This window comes from Poecilia mexicana, unplaced genomic scaffold, assembly GCF_051168715.1.
Source record: "Poecilia mexicana isolate PSO_F unplaced genomic scaffold, ASM5116871v1 scaffold_19, whole genome shotgun sequence".
Taxonomy (NCBI): Eukaryota; Metazoa; Chordata; class Actinopteri; order Cyprinodontiformes; family Poeciliidae; genus Poecilia; species Poecilia mexicana.
This window is the reverse complement of record NW_028263388.1, coordinates 6,537,241-6,559,109: the sequence shown is the minus strand read 5'-3', so window position 1 is coordinate 6,559,109 and position 21,869 is coordinate 6,537,241. Positions and strand designations below refer to the sequence as shown.

Sequence of the window (21,869 nt, the reverse complement as noted above, 5' to 3'; positions counted from 1 at the left end):
CCTACAACACTGCCCTACTAACGCTTGTGCAGTGAACATTAAAAAGAGCAAAGCATATAAAACATACAAAGCACTATTGAAGAATAGTAGAATATGATAACTGCATATATTACCCAGACAGAATATTGCACAAGAGTATTGCACATTTTCCCGAAGGGTGACACATGAACCTGCTTTCCGAATGGTGATATGCCACATAACATGTGAATTGAGGGAGTATCATTATTGCACAGGTTCGAAATGTGTGTGAAAGCTGTCAAGCTTGTTTTCAGAATCATGCTTTTATTTTGGAAAGGGCCTCCCACCAGCTGTGTTCCGGTCAGACAGAAAACAAAACTGGAGGCAGTGCTGCGTCTCAGCCTGCCAGCCTGCCTAGCTTTACCTTGGAGTAGTCGACGTTGTTCAGACCTCCGCAGCAGTCAAGCGGGACCGGCTGGTTGTTCTGTTCGGCAGCAGGTCGGGTTTCCCGCTCAGCAGCAGCACCGTCGCTGTCGCTCATTCACTCCCCCAGATACGTGGCAGAAAGCCGCGCTATCAGCCGTGTCAAAGAGATAACAAATGTTACTCAATAAATAGGGAAAGGGTCCAATTTAAACTCTAAGAAGAGGCTAGTGGCCTAGCTGTTATGCTATTCATGTCTAAATAACGTCTACCCCGCTCGGTGCATTCTGGGTAATGTGGTTCAAATTTATTTTCGATTTTTTTTTCTTTTATTTCTTCCTGCGTTATATCCATGCATATGGCCCGATTAAAGCCTGTTTCTTTTTGTACATATTATTGATATTTATTGTAAATTTGAAGAAAACTGAGGAATTCAGGTTGTAGTAAGCAATGAAAAACATTAGAAAAATACTTAAAAAAATATTTTGGAAAATGGAATAAATCTCATCTATTTGTGGTGAGGAATAAATTTTTACACTTTTAAACATTTTCCCACTTAAAGTAGCCTATTAAGACAGACATGCATATGCAGCAGACACGTCATCAGAAAAGTGCTCTTTACCATTTTAAAGAATCTTTGGCCTCAGATATTTGATTTTGCGTTCTACCTACTGTTAAACCACAGCGAGACTGAAAGAGTTGTCTGAGGCTTTCAAAAATAAGATTGTTGCAGCAACAATGAAGCATAAAGTTGGACATTTGGTGATGCAAGACCATCTTCTGTGAATTCTACAGGGCATCCAGGGGTGGAAGTTAAATATTTTCTCCACCAGCCACAAGAAGTATACTTAAAAGTTATATAGTTAACCTTTGCTTTGGATTCAGCTGCATTGTACGAAGTAAATGTGTCACCGAAGACGGAAAATGTTTTATAGTCTCAACCTTCCAGGTCTGTCTGTTTCTTTGTTGTTTTCATGACGATGATGATGTGGAGTCATATCCTACATTTACATTTTCTCCTCTCATTTCTTTCTTAGTCATCCTATTTTTTTCTCATCCACTTTTAATGGTTTACCTTCCCATTTCCGTCACCATAATATGTCTTTCCATCCGTTACCTCACTCCTTTTTCCATCTTTTATGGCATTATTTTTCCTCTCAATTTCTACTTGTTTTTCTTCTAGCACTTCAATTCAGTTATTCCATTTATTTCCCCCAATAAAAATTTATTATCTGTTGCCTCTTTGTCTTCTCCTCGCTCATTATTTCTTGTCTGTCACATTAATTGCACACTTGTTGTCAGCTGTTATTTTGCTCCGACCTTCCTCCTCTGTTACCCCCTACCATTTGTTTGGAGCGAGTCGGATGAGTAGGAGACACCTCATGTGGAGGCAGGAACAGTGGCAGATTCTGAAGCCCTGATCACTTTGTGACCCAGCATAATGTTTGTTCATCAGGGCATCATAAAAAAACAAATAAAAAAAAAAAACAAGGATCACATGAAGATTATGAACGTATTTGGAGATTTGGTCTCCTTTCTTTCTTTGGTTCTTCTTTGGTTCAGCTTGGATGCAAACACATCAACAATAACAACATAAAGAGACATTTTTACAGTCTTGTACCTGTACGATGCGTCACTGAAAGCGGATTAGCTTTCGACTTCAAAGGACAAACATTAGTCATGGTGAGTACATAGTTAAATGCAAGGGGAAACTGTAGAATAAAGAAGAAAAATATGCCTACAATATCTCCTTCCTATAACATCTGAAGTGACATTACTTAGGCCGTGTTTATGCCACTTGATGCCATCAGTGGTGCCCAGAAGAAAAATTCAGAGCAAACCAGGAGCGGCCAAAACCTTTTTTGGGGCCCTACACAGATTTTTAATTCAGGGCCCCCCTATACCAACATGTCAACGCCGGATATTTCATAATAATGGCTATTGATTTTAACCTTACAAGAGTGGCAAACTAAATATGCTCCAATTAATTTGCACGTTGAAAGGCAAGATTGATATTTAAGTGTGGGATATTCATTTATTTGAAAGTAACATCTGAAGACAAACACTAAATTTACAGTTGGCAAATGTCATATCTTTTTTAAATTTGGAAGAGATGTGTAAAATGTCCAATCTATGACCCTTTGCACATGATAGAGGAGTTCAAAACATAAAAAATACTGTGGAGAATTTATCCGTCCTCCATGCTAAGTTCTTGATGTATGAGGTTGAGGTCAGTGAGATGAATTTATGAATTCCATTTATTAATACCAACATATAGCTGGTCCATTCCTCATGCTACCTTTTAGAGCTAGCAGGACAAAATGGCACCCAAGAACAGTTTGTGATCCCCTTTGTTAGCCTCCATCTAAGCTACGCCCTAAAGAAACATTCTGGAAAGTAATTGAGATGAAAATAACTGGTTTCTACAGCAATGCACTGGTTTTCCTTTTTAAGCTGTTTATGTTTCTGCAAGAAGCCAAGAAAAAAAAATTATAGCTGCCATCATTTTTTTCTCTACCATAGTGGTCTATATTCTCTACTAATGGTTTCATACAAGACACAGACATGTAGAGTACATCTTAGTGAGGTCATTCATCCATGCAGCCATATTTAGCTGCATAAATCTATTTTCTTCCTCCTTATCCAACCATCCACCCAGTTACAGAGCTACCAATGAGACATTCATGTGTTTCATAATTCACTCACACACCCACAGTTATAAATCATGACTAGTGTTTTTTTCTCTCCCTACTGATCAGTCTGCTGAGCGACGTCCTGCCCGATCGCCCGGCGCAGGCGATCAGATAACGCGGGACAGGAAATTGGCCAGTGCTGTAAATCTGAAGCAAACAAAACCAATAATCGTCCAACTCTGCGTCCCGGTCATTCCCACCACTGCTGTCGTCAGCGCCAGTGGTTCAGTACTGTACACCTCGTCCATTAATTTGTTGCAATCATGTGCCAAACTAACTGTAATCGACGCATCAGCCTTCCCCGTCTTCCCCCTCTTGACTTGCAGACGCAGACTTACAGTTACATCAGGCAACAAGATGTCCTGATGCAGCTGGAGTGTTCTGCTGCTCACGGGCATCAGCGGAGTCCTGGCGTTGTTGTGCCGGTACATGTGCACGCCCTCGTACCCTGCAGGTAACCAAACAGACGGAGCAGGATCAGGTTTGAGCTGGTATGGCGCAGTCGTACTATGATAAAATATATTAAAAGTGCTTAATTAGATTTGCGATAAGGCCCGGGACTGGGACAGGACAGCAACAGTGACGAGATTCTCATAAACGAGGATGCTAACAATTCCAAGAGTTTATTTGTTTGTTTTTTTTATAGCAAAACATAATTGCAAAGCAACAACTCCAGTCAATAAATAACTACTTACGCACACAGGTGAACTGTGCTAGAGAAAGAACTCTAATTGCAAAAACGGTTTGAGTACAATTGAATTAATAAGGACAGTCAAAGACAAGCAGGTAAACGTCCCTTCATTTTCAGTCCTGTTTACTCTGATACCCGGTAATAAAATTCAAACGACTGTCTTCAGAACTCAATGACTGAACAATATACCTGTATGTAATTAAGGGTGCATTACTGCTGCTGGTTCTATGAATATTGTACAGAACTTTGGTGCAATTAATAGGTGTTTCTAAAGTGCTTTATGAATTAAATTGATATTGACCAGCCCTGTTTAGTTCACATTAATCAAAGCATTTGTTTATCTAAAGTCCATGTTTGTTTGGAAAGGTCCGAATGCGTAGTCCAACTCTGATGCAGACTAAAAAAAAAAAAAAAAACTCTAGTCCACTATAAAAACTTAGGCCTTGGTTCGGCTGAAGTGAATTTTGGCATTGTTTGAATATATGTCAAACAGGAAGCGGACTATAGTGCGGGGCATTGTGGGTAAATACAACTAAAACTCTAGAGCAGTGGTGAATGCGCATATGAAACTGGGGGGTTCGGTACCTCAAAAAAGGTTAAGAACCACTGCTCTAGAGCTAGCGGCAAAAATGGATCATCATCATTTGCAAAAATCTAAAGAGAAATCCTACGACCACTAAAATTCATACTACTGTAGGGATGTGTGTGCTTTTGTGTTTAGTTCCTGTGTTGTGTTTTCCCCTTGATTGGCCCCATCTGTCTCTTGTCCCATTTTACTACTACTACTATTAAAAATAGAATGTGTTCTTAAAGTTTTCACCAGCCTAAAATGCTCGGCACAGTCACACCTCTTCCTATCTTCTGTTCCCGCCTAAGACAGTTTCCCTCTTTGCCTCCCGTCCTGCCATTACGGCGCAAATGAGGCGCGTGACGATTAAACATCGCGTGTAAACACTGGGTTGCCATGGTAGTGGATCGATACTGGTGATGGTTCCCGCGTGAGCGTCGCTGCAGGTTGATGGGAAACGGCATTCTCGTGCGGATCATTAACTGTACCACAAAGAAAGAAAGAAAAAAAAAAGACAGAGAGAGAGAGGGAGAGAGAAAGACAGATAAAGAGAGAGATGCCAGTGCGATACTGAAGAAGAAGACACTTCTTAATTACTAGCAGTAACTTAATACAGCTGTCTGCCGAAGGTTTAATCGAAGGAAATTTAATCGGGAATGATCTATAAATAGATCCCGGAGAGAAGTTGTCACCAGTCCTTGTTACGCCGTGACACCGGCTTTGAGTTTGACCTTTAACATTGACAGTTCCCATTAAAAATATTACACAGCACCCCTGCTTTAGCGACATACCAGTGAATAAATACCTCCCTATTAAAAGTGAGATTGACAGAGAAGGAAGCTCATTGGCTCTGCCCTTTGCCCACATTGTCACCGGGAAACATGCGTCACTTCTCGGCGGGAGGTTCTTTTTAGACGAGATTAACACGCTTTTCTAATTTAATAGCAACATTATGATGCCGTCAGAGGAGAAAGGGGGTAAAGTGGGCTTTAATTTTGACAGAAAGTTTCGGAATAGAGAACGAATCGGGCATAAATTTGTTGCGAAAGCCGAGACAAATTCTGTCAGTTGTTTAGTTATGTAAAAAAATGTAACCCATTCATCTGGATCCTCCAAATAAGTTTTTTTGCTCCCTCCTTCCCTCACACCCTTCCTGGGTTTTTCCACTCGCTGCCCCTTACCCTCCAGTCTTTCACCAGCCACAGTTATTGTGTCTAATGACATGTTGCTGACGTAAGCGTGGCGGCCCCTTCTCACTTAGCCCACCAGCTCCTCAATAATTTATGTATTCATTTACTTGCGCACTCGGTTGTTGCCCCCTATCCCCCCGTCACTCCCCGCTGATAATTCAGACACCTCTTTAATCTGCTCGGCGCTGGGATTTTTCCAGTTTGTGCTGGGAAGTGGGTTATTAAAGCAAAAGTAGGTAAACACTGACAACTAGTTGAGACTTGAACAAGGGGTTCAAGTGGAAATCCTGCTGAGGGCCCGTGGAGCCGATGACCTCACCTGTAATGTGGTTAGTTTTTAACGCAAAATGATACAAGCTGAACTTCTTCACACGTCAGATTAATACATTTCTTTTTCAGCCTTCATGTGCTAGACCAGCACAAAGCAGTTCAGACCCATTCAATAAATTTTAATATTGATAATTTCATTTATTTCAGGAACTTCACCACTAAGTGAAACATAGAGTTATTCCACGGTGACGGACGTATGCCAAATGAATGCATTTTTGAATTCATTGAATATGGCTGCAATACTTGTTTTTTATCTGAAAAGTGTGGCACGGATCTGTATTCAACCCCTTTCCATCCGACACTTGATATAATATAATCTAGAGGGAAGTCTGCAGCAACAGCTCCAGTTGAAACCAGAAGTTTGCATACACACTTCTGAATGTGGAGAAAGTTACAAAGAAATCTCAGGAAAAAATATGCTCTCAGTAAGTTTTCTGGCATTTATTATCTATAAATAATTCTGGTTATCCTAACGGACCTAAAACAGGAGAAGTTTGGTTTGATTTACTGTCAGACAGTAAAAAAAAAAAAAAGTCTTTTTATTTGGTGTACGTGAATGTCAGGTTTCAACTGTATGTTTAGTAAAAAAATATATATATCAACTTTATTTTTTACCTATGTATTTGTACATTATTCACTGTCTGACACACTGAAAATATATCTGAACTAACTGAATTTGAACCCTTAGAAAGTCTAACACATTTGAAGTGTTTAACAATGTTTTTTTTTTTTTTTTTTTTGGTGGAGATAAACATTTTAATCTCTTTTATATTTGACCAAACTTTGTCATCTTACAATAATGAAATGAGTATAAAATTCCATCTCTAAACATGTCCCCTCTGAGCTTCTGTAAGTTTCTTCCTCACTCAAACACACTTTCCTTCTCATGCGACCCTCTGTACTCGGTGGATTCCCGTAGCTGCGGGATACGGCCAAATGAGCGCACAAAGAAACACTTTGCTTCAATTATGCAACGAGCCTCCATGGTGAATTACTCTCTAAACTTATGACTCCTGAGGGCTGAAGCTGTATGTTGGTATCCTGCGTCAGTAGAAGATCAGAGACCGCTGGTTGTTTGGGTCTTTCTTTCTCTTGCAGAAGAATTAGCGCAGACTGCTGACTCTGAGTCCACATTAATGCAGGGTAGAACAGGGAGAAACGCCCCCATGTGTCGTTTCTGGACTTTCCATCAAAAGAATCGGACAGAAGCCAGCAGTGTGCTTGGACAGAACAGAGAAATGAAATGTTACTATGTTGTGCCTGAAGGCATCATCAATTGGAAATGATGGTATTTGAGGTAGATGGGCAGGTGTGCATCCCCTCATGCCCAGTTTTTGTCATACGGCAACTACAACCTTATTCACTTTTACTTTTGTATAAAGGAAAACAACACAAAAAATGCTGAAGACTCTGAGAACAACTTCCTCCTTTACTAAATGTAAACAAAAATAGAGATTTTTGCAGTTGTACAATTTCTCTTTTGTCTTTGATTAAAAAAAAAAGACCACAAGCCGTTTCTCCCACTACACGTGTTTGTTTTGGTTGTGTTTAACCAGAACGCCCTGTGCTATGATTTGCTTCCTGGGTGTGTGGATGTGTTTTGGTCTGAGTGCGAGTCACACTTCTAGATAGGATCTCTGCAGACGGTGTTCCTGACTCCAAGCAGCCTGCAGACCTGCTGCTGATTCCGTCATTAAGCTGCTGTGGATATAAGGAGCGACAGGACAATGCCTTTATGCTGGATGGTCACCGTCCATTGTGGGCTCTGGTCTGCTAGCGGTCTCCAGTGTTCCCTCTGTGAAACCTCTTGTACTTAAGTTAAACTTACCTCCACTCTTTGGGTCGATCCACTGCAGCTCAAGCATCCCCAGGACTTCACCTGGTGGATCACTCAATCCTCAGATCTTCAAACCTAAACCTGTCCACGATTCAGGCTCCAGTTTGCCACCTCCAAACCCGTCTTACCTCCTCCAATGCATACAAACAATAATCATCTCACAAAGCTAACTTTCCTCTTCTCCACCAGGCGCCTCCCAAACCTTTTCAGGGAAAAGGGCGTCCCCCGGTCACACATTTTTCCATCTTGCTCAAAAATGTGTTTTTGCTTACCTGCTGCATTCAAGTGTGGATCACAGGTCCCCATCTCTGGGAGTCAGTGAGCAAGAAGCAAACAACCATGCACACCCACACCAATTAACCGAACAGTCATGTTTTTGGACTGTGGGAGGAAGCTGGAGTATCTAGAGAGAACCCACTCATGCATAGGGAGAACATGCAAACATCATGTAGAAAAGCACAGGCTGGCGTTTTTTTTTTTTTTAGATAAAGTTCAAGTTTCCTCCACCAGTATCACACAAGTACACACACTGAAGTCAGTCAGTACAGCTACAATCACAGAAGAGATGTGAGCCATTGTCAGGGCCTTTCCTCCAGTCCACACCATTATGATTCATCAAAACCAGAGATGTCACCGTTTATCTTATTTAAATTCCCAGGCTTTAGCAAATTGGCCATTTCCTGCTTCATGCAAACAGCTCAACATCGCGCAAAGAAATTCGATTCCGTGTTTTGATAACCAGATCAGCTCCGGTATAATATTTGGAGTAATGCTTATGCATGCAAAATTAAGTATGCTTCCTCAGCTGCTGAATTTATTTACCTTCTCAGTTTTCATTATTTTTCTTCGCAGGGGTAGATGTTAGCAATAAGCAGACCGTGAACTCGTCTGTCATTTCCTTTGCGACGCTGATTTCATTTTCCCACAGCAGCCCGCGGGCTCACGAGGAGCTATTCCTGTAGCTCAAAACATGTCAGCAAGGAAAAGCAGTGGGTTCTATAAATCAGTTACTGACGTGACTGATGGGACCCGTAATCGTGTAGGTGTTTGAATGTTATGATGGTTATGAATGATTGATCCCGTTGCGCATTGACTGAAAGAAAAAGGTATTAGCAAGTGGACACTTTCTTTGAAAGCCTCACAGGCAAACCACATCTTTTAAATATCAAAACAGGAATGAGTCATGATTTTCTTGATCTTTAGTTTAACATGGCATATTACAATGACAAGCCAATGGTTTTTTTCTCTTAGTTTGAACAGAATAATACGGATTGCATTTGCATTACACCATATTTCACCTTATTGTTGGGGGTTTGTGTTTAAAGGGATGTGCATTATTCACTTTCCAACACAAAGCATTGTGCCTGTGGGTCAAACTGGTCCACTTAGGTCTCACCTGGATAGGACAAATTCTTCCATGTGTTGCATATGTCTTGTGGGGACGGCAAACAGGATGTCTTATGGTTTTCAACTGTCGTGTCTGCCCAGGTTCAGACGCGACAGTCCCTCTATGGACCACCGGACTCCCAAAATTGAGGATCCGTGACATTCCAGTCATTGCTGCATAGCTCTGAACCATCTGGTCCGTCTTGGTTGGACAGTCAGTGAAGCTGTCACAGGGAGCTGCGAGCGATTTGCGAGGTTCCATTGACATGAATGTGCACACATCACTGCATACATTATACACCCGATTAGCAGAATGGATGCCTAAATGGACGTAGTGTGTTTTTAGCTTAGTCCAGGGGTGTCCAAAGTGTGGCCCTTGAATTGATTTTGTGTGTCCTCCAACTGCAATTCAAGAATAATTAAAATTTGGCCCATAGACAGAGATGGAGACTTTTAATTTGTAATCAGGCTAAAAAATTGTTACCAACATAATTTTCTTACACAGGAAAATGTAAAATGCAACAAAGTATTTGTGATTTATAAGAAAGTTTTAAAAGTTAAAACCAAGAGACTTTTACTGAAAAGCCAACTTTGCTGCACCCAAATCACCTTTTATTCTTTAGTAAACTTGGCTAAGTACAGTGAAACAAGTCCTGTTCTTACTACTGAAAATAAATGTATTCAGTCGAGCCCAAAAGAAACTTGGATTAATCAAAAAAATTCTGAGTTTTGGTGGAAATGTGGTCCTTTTTCTACAATGCTTTATTTGCTTGGTTTTCGGTTGTTGTTTTCTTTTGTTTTTGCCCTGTGGTGATTTTTGAGCCCACATGGCAAAAAGTTTGGACACCCCTGGCTTAATCGTTGTTCCATCAATAATCTCTGTGCGCTGTGGATTTCTGCAGCTCTTCTGCAGGTCTAATACCTGTTGGCTGCTTCTCTGGTTAGTTCTCACCACGCCCCGTCAGTTCAGATGGCCACCCTCTTACTGTTCCCCATCAATTCTTGGACCAGTGCTCTGTGAGATGTTCAAAGCTTCTTTTATAAACTGTCCCTCCTTTAAAAGTCTTCATACCTTCATCCCTGACCTGTCTGCTGCATTTCTTGGTCTGCAGTTTGTTTATTAATGTTCTCTAACAAACCTTGGAGCCCTGTTAGGCGTATCCCAAAAGACACTCTCTAGTCTGGAGTTTCTTGGAAAGCCTTTGGAATGTGAGTGGAGAGGAACAGGCCAAGTAAGAAAGTTAAAAACAGGAGAGGAGATACGGGAGGCAAGACGAAAAGAGTTCTAAGAAATTCATTGTTTAAAAGAACTGCAGCAAGCAGGAACAATTGGATCTTTGTAACAATCGTCACACTGCTTGCGAGACTAAACTGAATTCATCCGAGAGTTCACGCATATGTTCAAATACATTAAAACACAAAACTGATCATTCAACCCAGCTCTAAGCAACCAGACACAGCTGAAGATGAATCTACTGGTCTATATGAACTGATTTACAGACACGTGTGTGATGGCCATCAGTTCTGCCCCGTGTCCACACGCAAACAATTTTCTTTTAAAACGGGTTGCAGAGTGAAATTTTCGCCCTCACATGTTCATGTGCTTTTGGGATGTACTAGCCCTCATTAACTTGACCTATAAATTGTGCCATGATGCACTTTTTGATTCTTTTCTATTCAACAGTTATGCTTTAACTTTGCGTCTAAAACCCCTTACCATTAAATTATTTATCTAACCGAACAAATATGAATTAATTACAGAAAACCTCTCCAATGAGGGTCAAAAGGATTAAGTGTTCCTTTTTTGTAACCACCAACCTAGTCTTCTTCCGGGAACGGTGTGGCTCGTGTGCAGACGGAGAATAGCAAGAAAAGGGATCAGTTTCTTTATTCGGGTGGTTTGTACTCGTTGATCTTTGAAATCAAGACTTTGCCATGATGCAATGTGAGCGAGCGTGGAAACGCTGCAGCAAAAGCGCGATTTATATTCAGGGCAGCGGCGGATACATGAATAGAGACAGTGATGTTTTCGGGGTTAACAGGTTTACTGTGTTCCCACCGTGTAATCCCACACGTTCTCGGGTGGCTCAGGAGCAGAATCACATGAAACATCAATGTTAAGCTGCTGCTTGTGTTCTGCTAAACCACAGAGAAAACACAACGGCAGTTTACTGTCTGTGATCCTCTGGGAGGATTTTTCACATGTTCACTTGCATTGTCACTTTTTGTCAAGTTCAAGTTTAAATGTTGGGCTGGCAGCTAAATGGGAATCTGTATTCTGAAGGTTTGCAGGTGTAAGTGTACAACTTTCAGTCAGAAAAACTAGATCTTAATATTTCTTTCTGTCAAAGATGTTGCATTGACAGGTTTTATCATTAAATGTTTTGAATATTAACATAAAAAATATGTCTTGTAAAGGATTTCATTCCACTTTTTTTTCTCATTTTGCCTCCCATACAATTAAAACATCTGTGTTTATTAGCATGTTATGTCAAAAAGACGAGGACAAAATAAATGAAATATATATATATATATATATATATATATATATATATATATATATATATGTATATATATGTATATATATATACTAATTATTTCTTCTTTTTTCTTTTTATTCACCAATTAGGGCGCACAGAAAAAAAAAACATTACAGACCAACAAATTAGTGCAAAATAGCCGAATAAGAGAAAGAATAATATTATCAAATGGAGTCACAACAAAAACAATAAAAATTGTTTAACAAGTGTGGATTAGAAAATGTACCTATATTTTTGTGTAATGTTGGGCGTTAGTTTTGATTTGCACTAGTATTTTCCTATTCTCTAATATTCCTTGATTAATCTGGGGTCAGCTATTTTGGATAGAAGTGGAAAAGAGAGAGAGAAAGAAAGATCATATACAAGCTGATAACTAAACTTGAAATGTTTTAAAGAAATTTAAACAGGACCTGCCAAAGTGTGTCCATCGGATGGAACCCAGCATTGTCTCTATTGAAATACTACTTGTTTCATACCACAGAAGAAGAATTGCACAGCTGGTGAATTTTACAGAAAAGATTTTTTTTTTTTTGTCATTGCCAGTGAATATATTATAAAACAGACTTTCAACACAAAAGTAAAAATCAGATTTATTCTTTGTGACAGTTTGTTACAAGAAAAATACTCTTATCTCTTGGAAACAGATTAATCATTGTTTATAAAGCATAGTCTCTTTTGAAATACTGCTTATCTGCTTAGACTAAAGAAATTTACATTTGGTAAATTTTGCAAAAGTAAAAATCTGATGTTTACTTCGTGGCACTTGGTTACCAGAAAACACTCTCGTCTCTTAGCAACAGATATTGTTATTGTTCAAAAAACATAAGATTTCTTCTTGTCTTTTGAAATACTACTTATGTTACACTACTTACTTCTTAACCAGAATTGTGCAGTTGGTGAATTTTTCAGAAAAGTTAATTTTTTTTTTCTTTTCGTCATTGGTGGTGAATATATTATAAATCAAACATTTATTGCAAAAGTAAAAATCTGATTTATACTTCGTGACAGTTCGTTACAAGACAAAAAAAACGGTCATCTCTTAACATTAAATTAATTATTGTTTATAAAGCATAGTCTCTTTTGAAAAACTGCTTATCTGCTTAGACAAAAAATGTACGGCTGGTAAATTTTGCAAAAGTAAAAATCAGATGTTTACTTCATACCACTTGGTTACCAGAAAATGTGCTCATCTCTTAGCAACAGATTGACAACAAATATTGTTATTCTGCAAAAAACATTAGATTCCTTCTTCTCTTTTGAAGTACTACTTGTTTCATTCTACAGAAGAAGAATTGTACAGTTGGTGAATTTTAAACAAATGTAAAAATAATATTTTTGTCATTGCCGGTGAATATATTATAAAACAGACTTTCAACGCAAAAGTAAAAATCAGATTTATACTTCGTGACAGTTTGTTACAAGAAAAAAACTGTTATTTCTTAGCAACAGATTAATTATTGTTTATAAAGCATAGTCTCTTTTAAAATACTGCTTATCTGCTTAGACTCAAGAAATTTACATTTGGTAAATTTTACAAAAGCAAAAATCTGATGTTTACTTCGTGGCACTTGGTTACCAGAAAACACTCTCATCTCTTAGCAACAGATTAACAACAAATATTGTCATTGTTCAAAAAACATAAGATTTCTTCTTCTCTTTTGAAATACTACTTATGTTACACTACTTAATACTTAACCACAATTGTGCAGTTGGTGAACTTTTCAGAAAAGTGAAAATGTTTCTTTTTTGTGATTAGTGGTGAATACATTATAAAACAGACATTCAACATAAATGTGAAAATCTGATTTATACTTCGTGGCAGTTCATAACTAGAAAAAATACATCTCTTAACTCCAAATTAATAACAAGTAATATTGTTTATAAAACATAAGATTTTTTATAAAAGGTTTTATCAGCTCTAGTGGCCTTTATTTGATAGTTAGTTGACAGGTAAGTGGGTAATGAGAGAAGGGGGAAGACATGCGGCAAAGGTTGCCAGGTCGGGAATCGAACCTGCAACAGCCACGTTGAGAACTGAGGCCTCCATATGTGGACTGTGCTTAACCCCTGCGCCACCACAGCACACCAAGACATAAGCTCTTTTGAAGTACTGCTAATGTGCTTAGACACGAAAAAAATGTACACTTGGTAAATTTTGCAAAAGTAAAAATCAGATGTTTACTTTGTGGCACTTGGTTACCAGAAGACGTGCTCATCTCTTAGCAAACAGATTAACAACAAATAGTTATTGTTCAAAAAAACATAAGATTTCTTCTCTTTTGAAATAAATACTACTTTTTCATACCACAGAAGAAGAATTGTACAGCTGGTGAATTTTACAGAAAATATATATATATTTTTTTGTCATTGGTGGTGAATATATTATAAAACAGACATTCAACACAAAAGTAAAAATCTGATTTATGCTTCGTGACAGTTCGTTACAAGAAAAACAATGGTCATCTCTTAACAATAAATTCATTTTTGTTTATAAAGCATAGTCTCTTTTGACATACTGCTTATCTGCTTCAACACAAAACATGTACGGTTGGTAAATCTTGCAAAAGTAAAAATCAGATGTTTACTTCATACCACTTGGTTACCAGAAAATGTGCTCATCTCTTAGCAACAGATTGACAACAAATTTTGTTATTGTGCAAAAAACATTAGATTCCTTCTTCTCTTTTGAAATACTACTTGTTTCATTCTACAGAAGAAGAATTGTACAGTTGGTAAATTTTAAACAAAGTGAAAAAAATATTTCTGTCATTGCCGGTGAATATATTATAAAACAGACTTTCAACGCAAAAGTAAAAATCAGATTTATACTTCGTGACAGTTTGTTACAAGAAAAAAACTGTTATTTCTTAGCAACAGATTAATTATTGTTTATAAAGCATAGTCTCTTAAAATACTGCTTATCTGCTTAGACTCAAGAAATTTATACTTGGTAAATTTTGCATAAGTAAAAATCAGATGTTTACTTCGTGGCACTTGGTTACCAGAAAACGCGCTCATCTCTTATTATCTTATTATTATCGTTCAAAAAACAAGATTTCTTCTGCTCTTTTGAAATACTAATTTATCTTCCACTTCTTACTACTTAACCAGAATTATGTAGTTGATGAAATTTTGCAGAAAAGTAAAAAAAAAAAAATTATATGTGTATATATATATATATATATATATATATATACACACACACATTTTTTATGTTATAAACTTGCCCTAACTTGCCTCAGAAATTTTGTGTACTGCTGTGGTACTTGTCTCAGTGTAAGTTTAGCTGCTGAGTCATAACACTGTGACTCAGCAGAGTCATTCTGGAAGCTCTGCCCTCCTCTAAATGCTCTGCCATCTCTGTAGTTCTCTACATTTCTGCCATCCTTGCTTTGCAAGGGATTTCAATGCTCTCCTATGCTCTGCTATAGGAGGCCCCAATAAATCAAAGTATATACCAGAACAAAGAAAAAATCATTAAAGGACAACTAAAACAACACTTTATGTTATCTTATTAGGTTGTCCCTTTAACCTAACCTCGTTATGTCTGATGGCTTTAAATAAAATGCTGTGCAGCTAATTCCTCTTGAACTGCATTGAGACAGGTCAGGAATAAGGCTGAGAAATGTAAAATGGATTTAGGTTATGAAACAATATTCCAAGTTTTGAACATATGGACGACTGTTCAATCCATCATCCAAAAAATGAATAGTGACATCTGATGTGTCACAATAATATTAGTGTGATACAAGAAAATGACAGTTTTTAACAAAGAACTAATGTAGAAACAGCTCCAACTTTAAATGAAATTGAGGATTTTTGAGACTTTATTTTGAACTTTTATCTTTCTATCTCACTCAGGGAAGCCATCAGTGCTAATTTACATACAAAATATAATTAAATTTGATATAAATAAAGTATGTCCACTGTATACTTAGTGATTACTTCTTTGACAAATAAACCTGCTCCTTAAAGAATGTAAACATTCCACAGAAATGTCTGATGATGACTTGAGATTTTCCACAGGCAGGCCTAATCCTCAAAAATTTTCCATGGAGCCTGCAACACGCTCCTACACGCCACCATAAATAATCAAATTTCAATATTTATTCATTTGTGTTGTTTATATTGATGTTGAACAACGGCCAATGTGCTCCTGTGGGAACTTAATCAGAGTTTATTAAGCTATTGTCCTCAGAGGACTTATGAGCCGTCCAAACTGATGAGAGTCTAGTTACAATGTGGATCTGAGGTTTTAAAATATAACCTTTGACTCACCCAGTCCCAGGGTTGTGTTTAAATCTAAGTCGCGATGCGTTCCATATGACTGATAGGACCAACTTGCCTTGGAAATTTTGTGACCTGCTGTGGTACTCGTCTCAGTGTAAGTTTAGCTGCTGAGTCATAAAACTGTTTGTGATTCAGCAGCGTTTTGCTGAGTCACAAACATATTACCGTAGTCTTGGACCTGGGATCCAAGTCCATCTTTGATTGTCACATCTAATATAAACTCTGTAATCTGTCTTATTGCCAAGTCAATAAGATGGAGTCAAAGTTTACATTTCTGATTATTAGTTTTCTCTATAGAGTTTACAAGAATACCTAAGAAAAGCTCTTCTGTTTCCCACAACAGAATGACGTCATTGGTACTTTTAATTAGTTTGTTGTGCCATTAAGCTGTAAATGAAGTCCTTTATTTATTAACTTATTTGCCCTTTTTCTACTCAAGAAATTGCATTTTTCCATAATTGTAAGGATTTTATGTTTTTCTTTGCTGTATACCTCAAAAGTGAAATGAAGTCGTGGTCCTTCCACTTGGAAGGAAAACCGTGAGGTAAGCCGTTTTCTCATACAGCACGGTTTTATAAAAATTAACTCCTTTTTAACGGTTAAGTTTCCAGACAAGTTTTATTTAGAACCAGTGAGAGCAAACTCACTCACCAGACACTTTGTCACAACTGTTGAATTGCTTCTTAGCAAAAAGTGAATTGGCCAATCATACGACAACAATCAAGTGCATCCACAAGGTTGAATAAAACTTTAAGAAATGTGTAAAAAAAAAACACCCAGAAATTAAAGCTTTGTTGTTGTTGGGCTGGTGTATTTCAGAAATTTCGGAGATTTTAAACTCGAGGCAGGTCACCTCAGGTTTCCTGCTGGTTTTGTAGTGTTGGATTTGATCCAGTGTGTAAAACGCCTTAAGTGGTCAGCATTACTGGAAATAGCTGAATAGACGCTCTGTCCATTTATTTTTGGCAAATTGCTGAAGAGAAACTTGAGATTTTTTGAGACGTTTATTCAGTGTGACAATACAAAGCGATGTAAACTGACTGTAGTCTATCTATACAGATTCTCTAGTTATAGTAAAAGAATTCAGCATTTGATCAAACAGAATAATGTACAAGTAATTTATTTCTTCATCTGAACATTAAAACAGATTTTTCAGTTGTTCTAGAAGATAGCTGTTATAACCGAATTGCATTAACTATTGCTGGCACAAATTCACAGGAAGTCTCCACAAGTCCATGTTTTCTGAGTCATTTTGGGCCAAGTGGGACCAATCAGCCCCCTGTAGGAGGCACTTGGCAATCTGCTCCATTAACAGACCACAAAATGTCTATAAAGGCATACAGCGCATATGATCTGTAGCGTACAGGAAGATAAAAATACTACTTGTGAAATTATGCCCCACTGGCTTGGCATCTGAATTATCCCTGAGGAGCCGAGTCCCACAGAAACACAAAACCCTCCGTACTCCTGCATCACTCCATCCCACTTTTAGGGCAGTGGGGGTTTAGAGAAACACAAAACAGAAATCTGGAAGATCCAGTCTATGGTTCATCGGTATTCCTGCAACTTTAACAACATAAAGGATGAATACTAAAGAAGAGTCCAAGCAACAGAAAGTCTAGTGTAAAATTCAGTCCTTGGCTCCATTGTTGGCTAAGCTACATTTGGATTTAGAGTGATACAGTCAGACCTGGAAGTTGTTTGGACGAGTTGACTCCTGGTGGTTGGCAGGAGAACGGCAATTCACTGAACTAGACTGGGTCAAGTGTAAAAGTTTGGCGCAGAGAGGATAGAGGACCGGTTCTGCTTGCCCCCTGGTTCCAGTGAAGGAAACTCGTGGGGTGTTGTCACACCTAAGAGGTTTAGTTGATTTAAAACGAACTCTGGTTCATTTCCCCTCTTTGTTATGGTTTGCTTTTGTAAATGTGAATACAGTGATCGTACTATAACCGTTTGGAGGATGTGGTCTTGGTCCGGTTCCAAATGAACTCTAGAGCGGTTTTGTTTACGGCGTAAATGTGATCTAGCCTCGATCAGACGTGGTTGCCATGTAAACGCTGCAACCTTGAGCCAAACACCTTCCAGTAGACAAGTTTGCTGTAGACTAAACAAGCTAACAAACAACGACGGCATCTGCTTCCTGCCTTTGCATTTGGTACTCCTGACTCCGACACACCTGACCAACAAAAAGACTGGACGTTCTCATGTGGTTCGTCGTGACAAGTTCTGGTCACTTGAAGTTTCTCCTTGAAATTAAATAGAAACACATGAAAAAGTTAAACCCACCAACTGATTCAGACCAAAGTAAACAAACTGCAGATGTGAAAAGTTTGATCGATAAGCGGCACATTGAACACTTTGTACTATAACAGGCATGTCATCAGAGCTTGTGTGTGTAACACAAAGTGACTCAATACTTCTGGGACTATATTATACAAATCTATTATGTTTGCATTTCATTGTGCAAGTACCATGCCCCCTCTCTCCACCTCCACCGTTACTCCTTTGTCTCCCTTTTTCATACTTGAGACCTGTCGTGTTTGTTGACTCGACAAGATGAGAAGAACAGAAAAAAGTACTTGTAGACTGAATCCGCTCGACTCACCAAGCTGCCAAGAACCAACACATGAAAATAAAACAAGGTCGAGTCAAACAGGATGGTGTCCGAGGCTCCAAACGTACAGCAGAGTAGAGACACGTGATCGGTATCCGCGACGCTTCGGCGCAGTAAACAAACCAAACTTGGCACGTGAGCCTTGCAGCCGGAGGTTTTCCTCTGTGTTTATTGTCGTTCACTCGGCCGAGTGGACAGGACGTTTATCTTAATAGGACTGCAGAGATGGAAGGCTGGAGGTCGACGCAACAGAAAACACAGCCGCACACACTGATGTTTTCCACATCCATTGTGTGAACTGAAGCTGAATAATCCATATTACTGTAAGCTGAGTCACATGCTGACAAACAATAACTGCTGACTTCCAGTATTGACATGCAAATACATTTGCTTTCCAAGAACATTGATTTTTTTTCTTTTTTTTATCTATAAACATTGGGAAACATTTGCCATCCACTCCACAAATAAACAGGGCAAGGGTCTGAATCAAAAGCAGGTGAAAACAGAAGGCAGAAGGTTTGTGGGTTTGACCTCATGTAACATTAAAAAGGCTATTCAAACAAATTCACTAGACTGGATGAAATGTTTGGTGATAAGAGTTGAACCTCAGGTTTCCTCTATTTCAATTGAAAAATATTTTACTGACCATAAAAAGGGAAATGAAATCTAGATGTAAATACATTTAGCTCCAGTTTCCATGTCAGATTTGTGGAGAACGTGACTAATGATTAATGCTCCGGCTGGCTGGCGATTGTTTTGGTAGGTTTGCTGGTGTGTGTGCCACACTCTTTCAATGATGGGTTAAACTGTAGGATGTTCAAACATGACCCTGCTTTAAACTCCCTCCTGTATCTGTCTGCGGTGTTCTTTACCTTTATGATGCTGTTTTTTTTGTTTGTTTTCTCTAGTTAGCCTCTGGGGGTTTAGCAGACCAACTGAGTTTATGTCAACAAAACCTAGATATAAACAATAGGAGAAAATTATAATTATGAAAGAAGTCTGTGTCAGCGGGGCACATCACGTCACAATCCCAAAACTCTTGGCTCCGTCTACGCATCCAAACAAACGTCTCTACAGAAGTTGGAGTCAGTGCTCCACAAAAGTCGTTGCTATTAGTTGTGCTGATTTTTTGTCAGCTTCTCTCATGTTTTTATGATACTGTAGACGATACTGTAGCACTGAAAAACTCTAAAGTTGGTTTATGGGCCACAGAGTTTGTCATTACTTCCATAAATGGTGCACTGCTACGACGTCTACGATTTTCTTCTGGACACGCGGGTCGCTTTGTGTGGCGCAAACCGTTCACACAGAAGTCTGATTGTTGTGGTGGCATTTCATTAGCAGCATGAAGGACACACACGCACACACACACGCACACACACACACACACACACACACACACACACACACACACGCACACACACACACACACACACACACACACACACACACAAAAGATCAGTTCTAACACAGAGTAATCCAGTGTCATCTAATCCCTGCTGCTTGACTTTGAGAGGCTCTATCCATAAACTTTGACAAATATATTGAAATTGAAGCTATCAGATATACAGTATTCTTTCTGCGGGGCACAGAAGTACAAGAAGGCACGTCTCAGTGACATAGTCAAAGACAGATAATACATTAAGAAAAGCCCTGGGTGTGATTCATAATGCTAAGAGACAGAAAACACAGAAAGACCAAATATCCTTGAGGATTTTATTGACAAGCTAAAATGGGTGACTCATAGATGGAACAAAGCTGGATCAATATCAGATTTGGGTTGTAATGAGGAGGAGGGGGAGAGGTAGTATATCTTGTCATTATCCTTAAGTCCAACTATGTTTTAAGATGACGTGAGCAGAATTCAAGAAATCTATGATGTTTACGCAGGACGGAGCTCCATCAGATCCAACTAACCAATCATGGAGACTCAAAGACGTCTCCAGACTGACTTAGACCTCTTTGTTACTAGATTTAATTCTGCCTACAACAATAAGTAATGTACCCCGATTAGGCATGACGCATGGCCACTTCACCGGATTAGGGTTGGGATACCTTGGGCAGCAAGTTGACACTTTTTTTCCCTCCAAGTTGATGTGTTAGAGGCAGAAATAATGCGCAGTGGACAGTCTGACAAGAGCCAAGTTAGGACGGTAGGATGACTGGGTCAGTGTGTGTCTGGGAAGTGAAGACTGGCCTGTAAGGTCAGATCCAACGGACAAGCGTAGACTGCTGAAGAAGATAGCTCTTCTTCAGCATTACTTATAAAAAATGTCACAATACATAATACAGAAGTCGATTAACAGACACTAAATAGAGGAGATTGTTTCATATTTTATCTTCTTAACAGCTGAGGCCTTGACTTATCTCTCTATATCAGTTTGGAGACATCGACACCATGACAAAGGAGATCAAAACAACTCGCATGTTGAATCCTTAGCTGACATGTTTGGACAGTCAAGTGATAATGACCCAAACACTGAACCAGAGGGAGGGTAAGTGGCCTTAATAGCCCTACTAGTGACTAGCAGCCCTATTAGTGTGATTGTTCTGATTACAGGGCTTTGCATTGTCCAGCTAAAACGGCAAAAACACTTTTCAATGTTACAGTTGCGTGACAGAAATTGTGCCGTTTTGTTCTCATTCTCTTGTCCTCCCCCTAATTCTTGTGAAATTTTCGCTCCCCTCTCTATGCCCAACTACTGTACGATTGGTCAGAATTTTGTTTGTACAGAAAACAGGTCCAACTACTCAACCTCCAGGACCCGTCTTTTCACACACAGATGAATAGGCACAACTGTCAGAGGTTGAGAGGAAGTACGTACTGTTGGACCAAATCCAATGCTGCAGGCGAACGTCCCACAGACCCCTTCTGCTCTTTTTTTTTCTGTGTTCTTTTTTTTCTGATAATATAGAAAATGAGATGTTGCAGGTTGTCAAGCATTTCCTTCTCCTCCAAAGTGGTGAATTTGTAAGACTATGACGTATACCACAGTGAGAGGGGTTTCACAGGAACACAGTTTGGTGTGTCTCATGCACTTTGAAGGGTGTGTGCGAAAACGAATGTCCTGCAACCATGTGACCACACGTCGACAGTCTGATTTTGGCACGATGATGCTGGGTCCTGGCAACTTACAAGCCTAATATTTTCAACCCATGACTGGAACTGGAAAAGTCTTTTGGATGAGAGGTGAAATCTCTTAATGAAACAAGAGAAGAAGTCCTCTCGCCATCTATTCAAGCTCTTAGGATATGAATTGTGAAGTGTTGCGTTTGTGGCTTGGGGTGATCGCTGTGCACTTCTGAAAGCCCCAATAACAGCCGTGTGAACATCAGAACAGCAGGCTTT

General features: G+C 39.0%; 1 protein-coding gene across 1 annotated transcript in view; it reads right to left on the bottom strand.

The window, feature by feature from the left end:
* pemt (phosphatidylethanolamine N-methyltransferase) overlaps positions 1-610 on the bottom strand; it is a 53,786-nt gene extending 53,176 nt beyond the window's left edge. The window contains exon 1 of the mRNA XM_088016532.1: positions 383-610. Within this exon, the coding sequence (XP_087872658.1) occupies positions 383-499 (117 nt within the window). The 5' untranslated portion in view covers positions 500-610. The remainder of the gene's footprint in view (positions 1-382) is intronic.
* Positions 611-21,869: the final 21,259 nt, after the last annotated feature.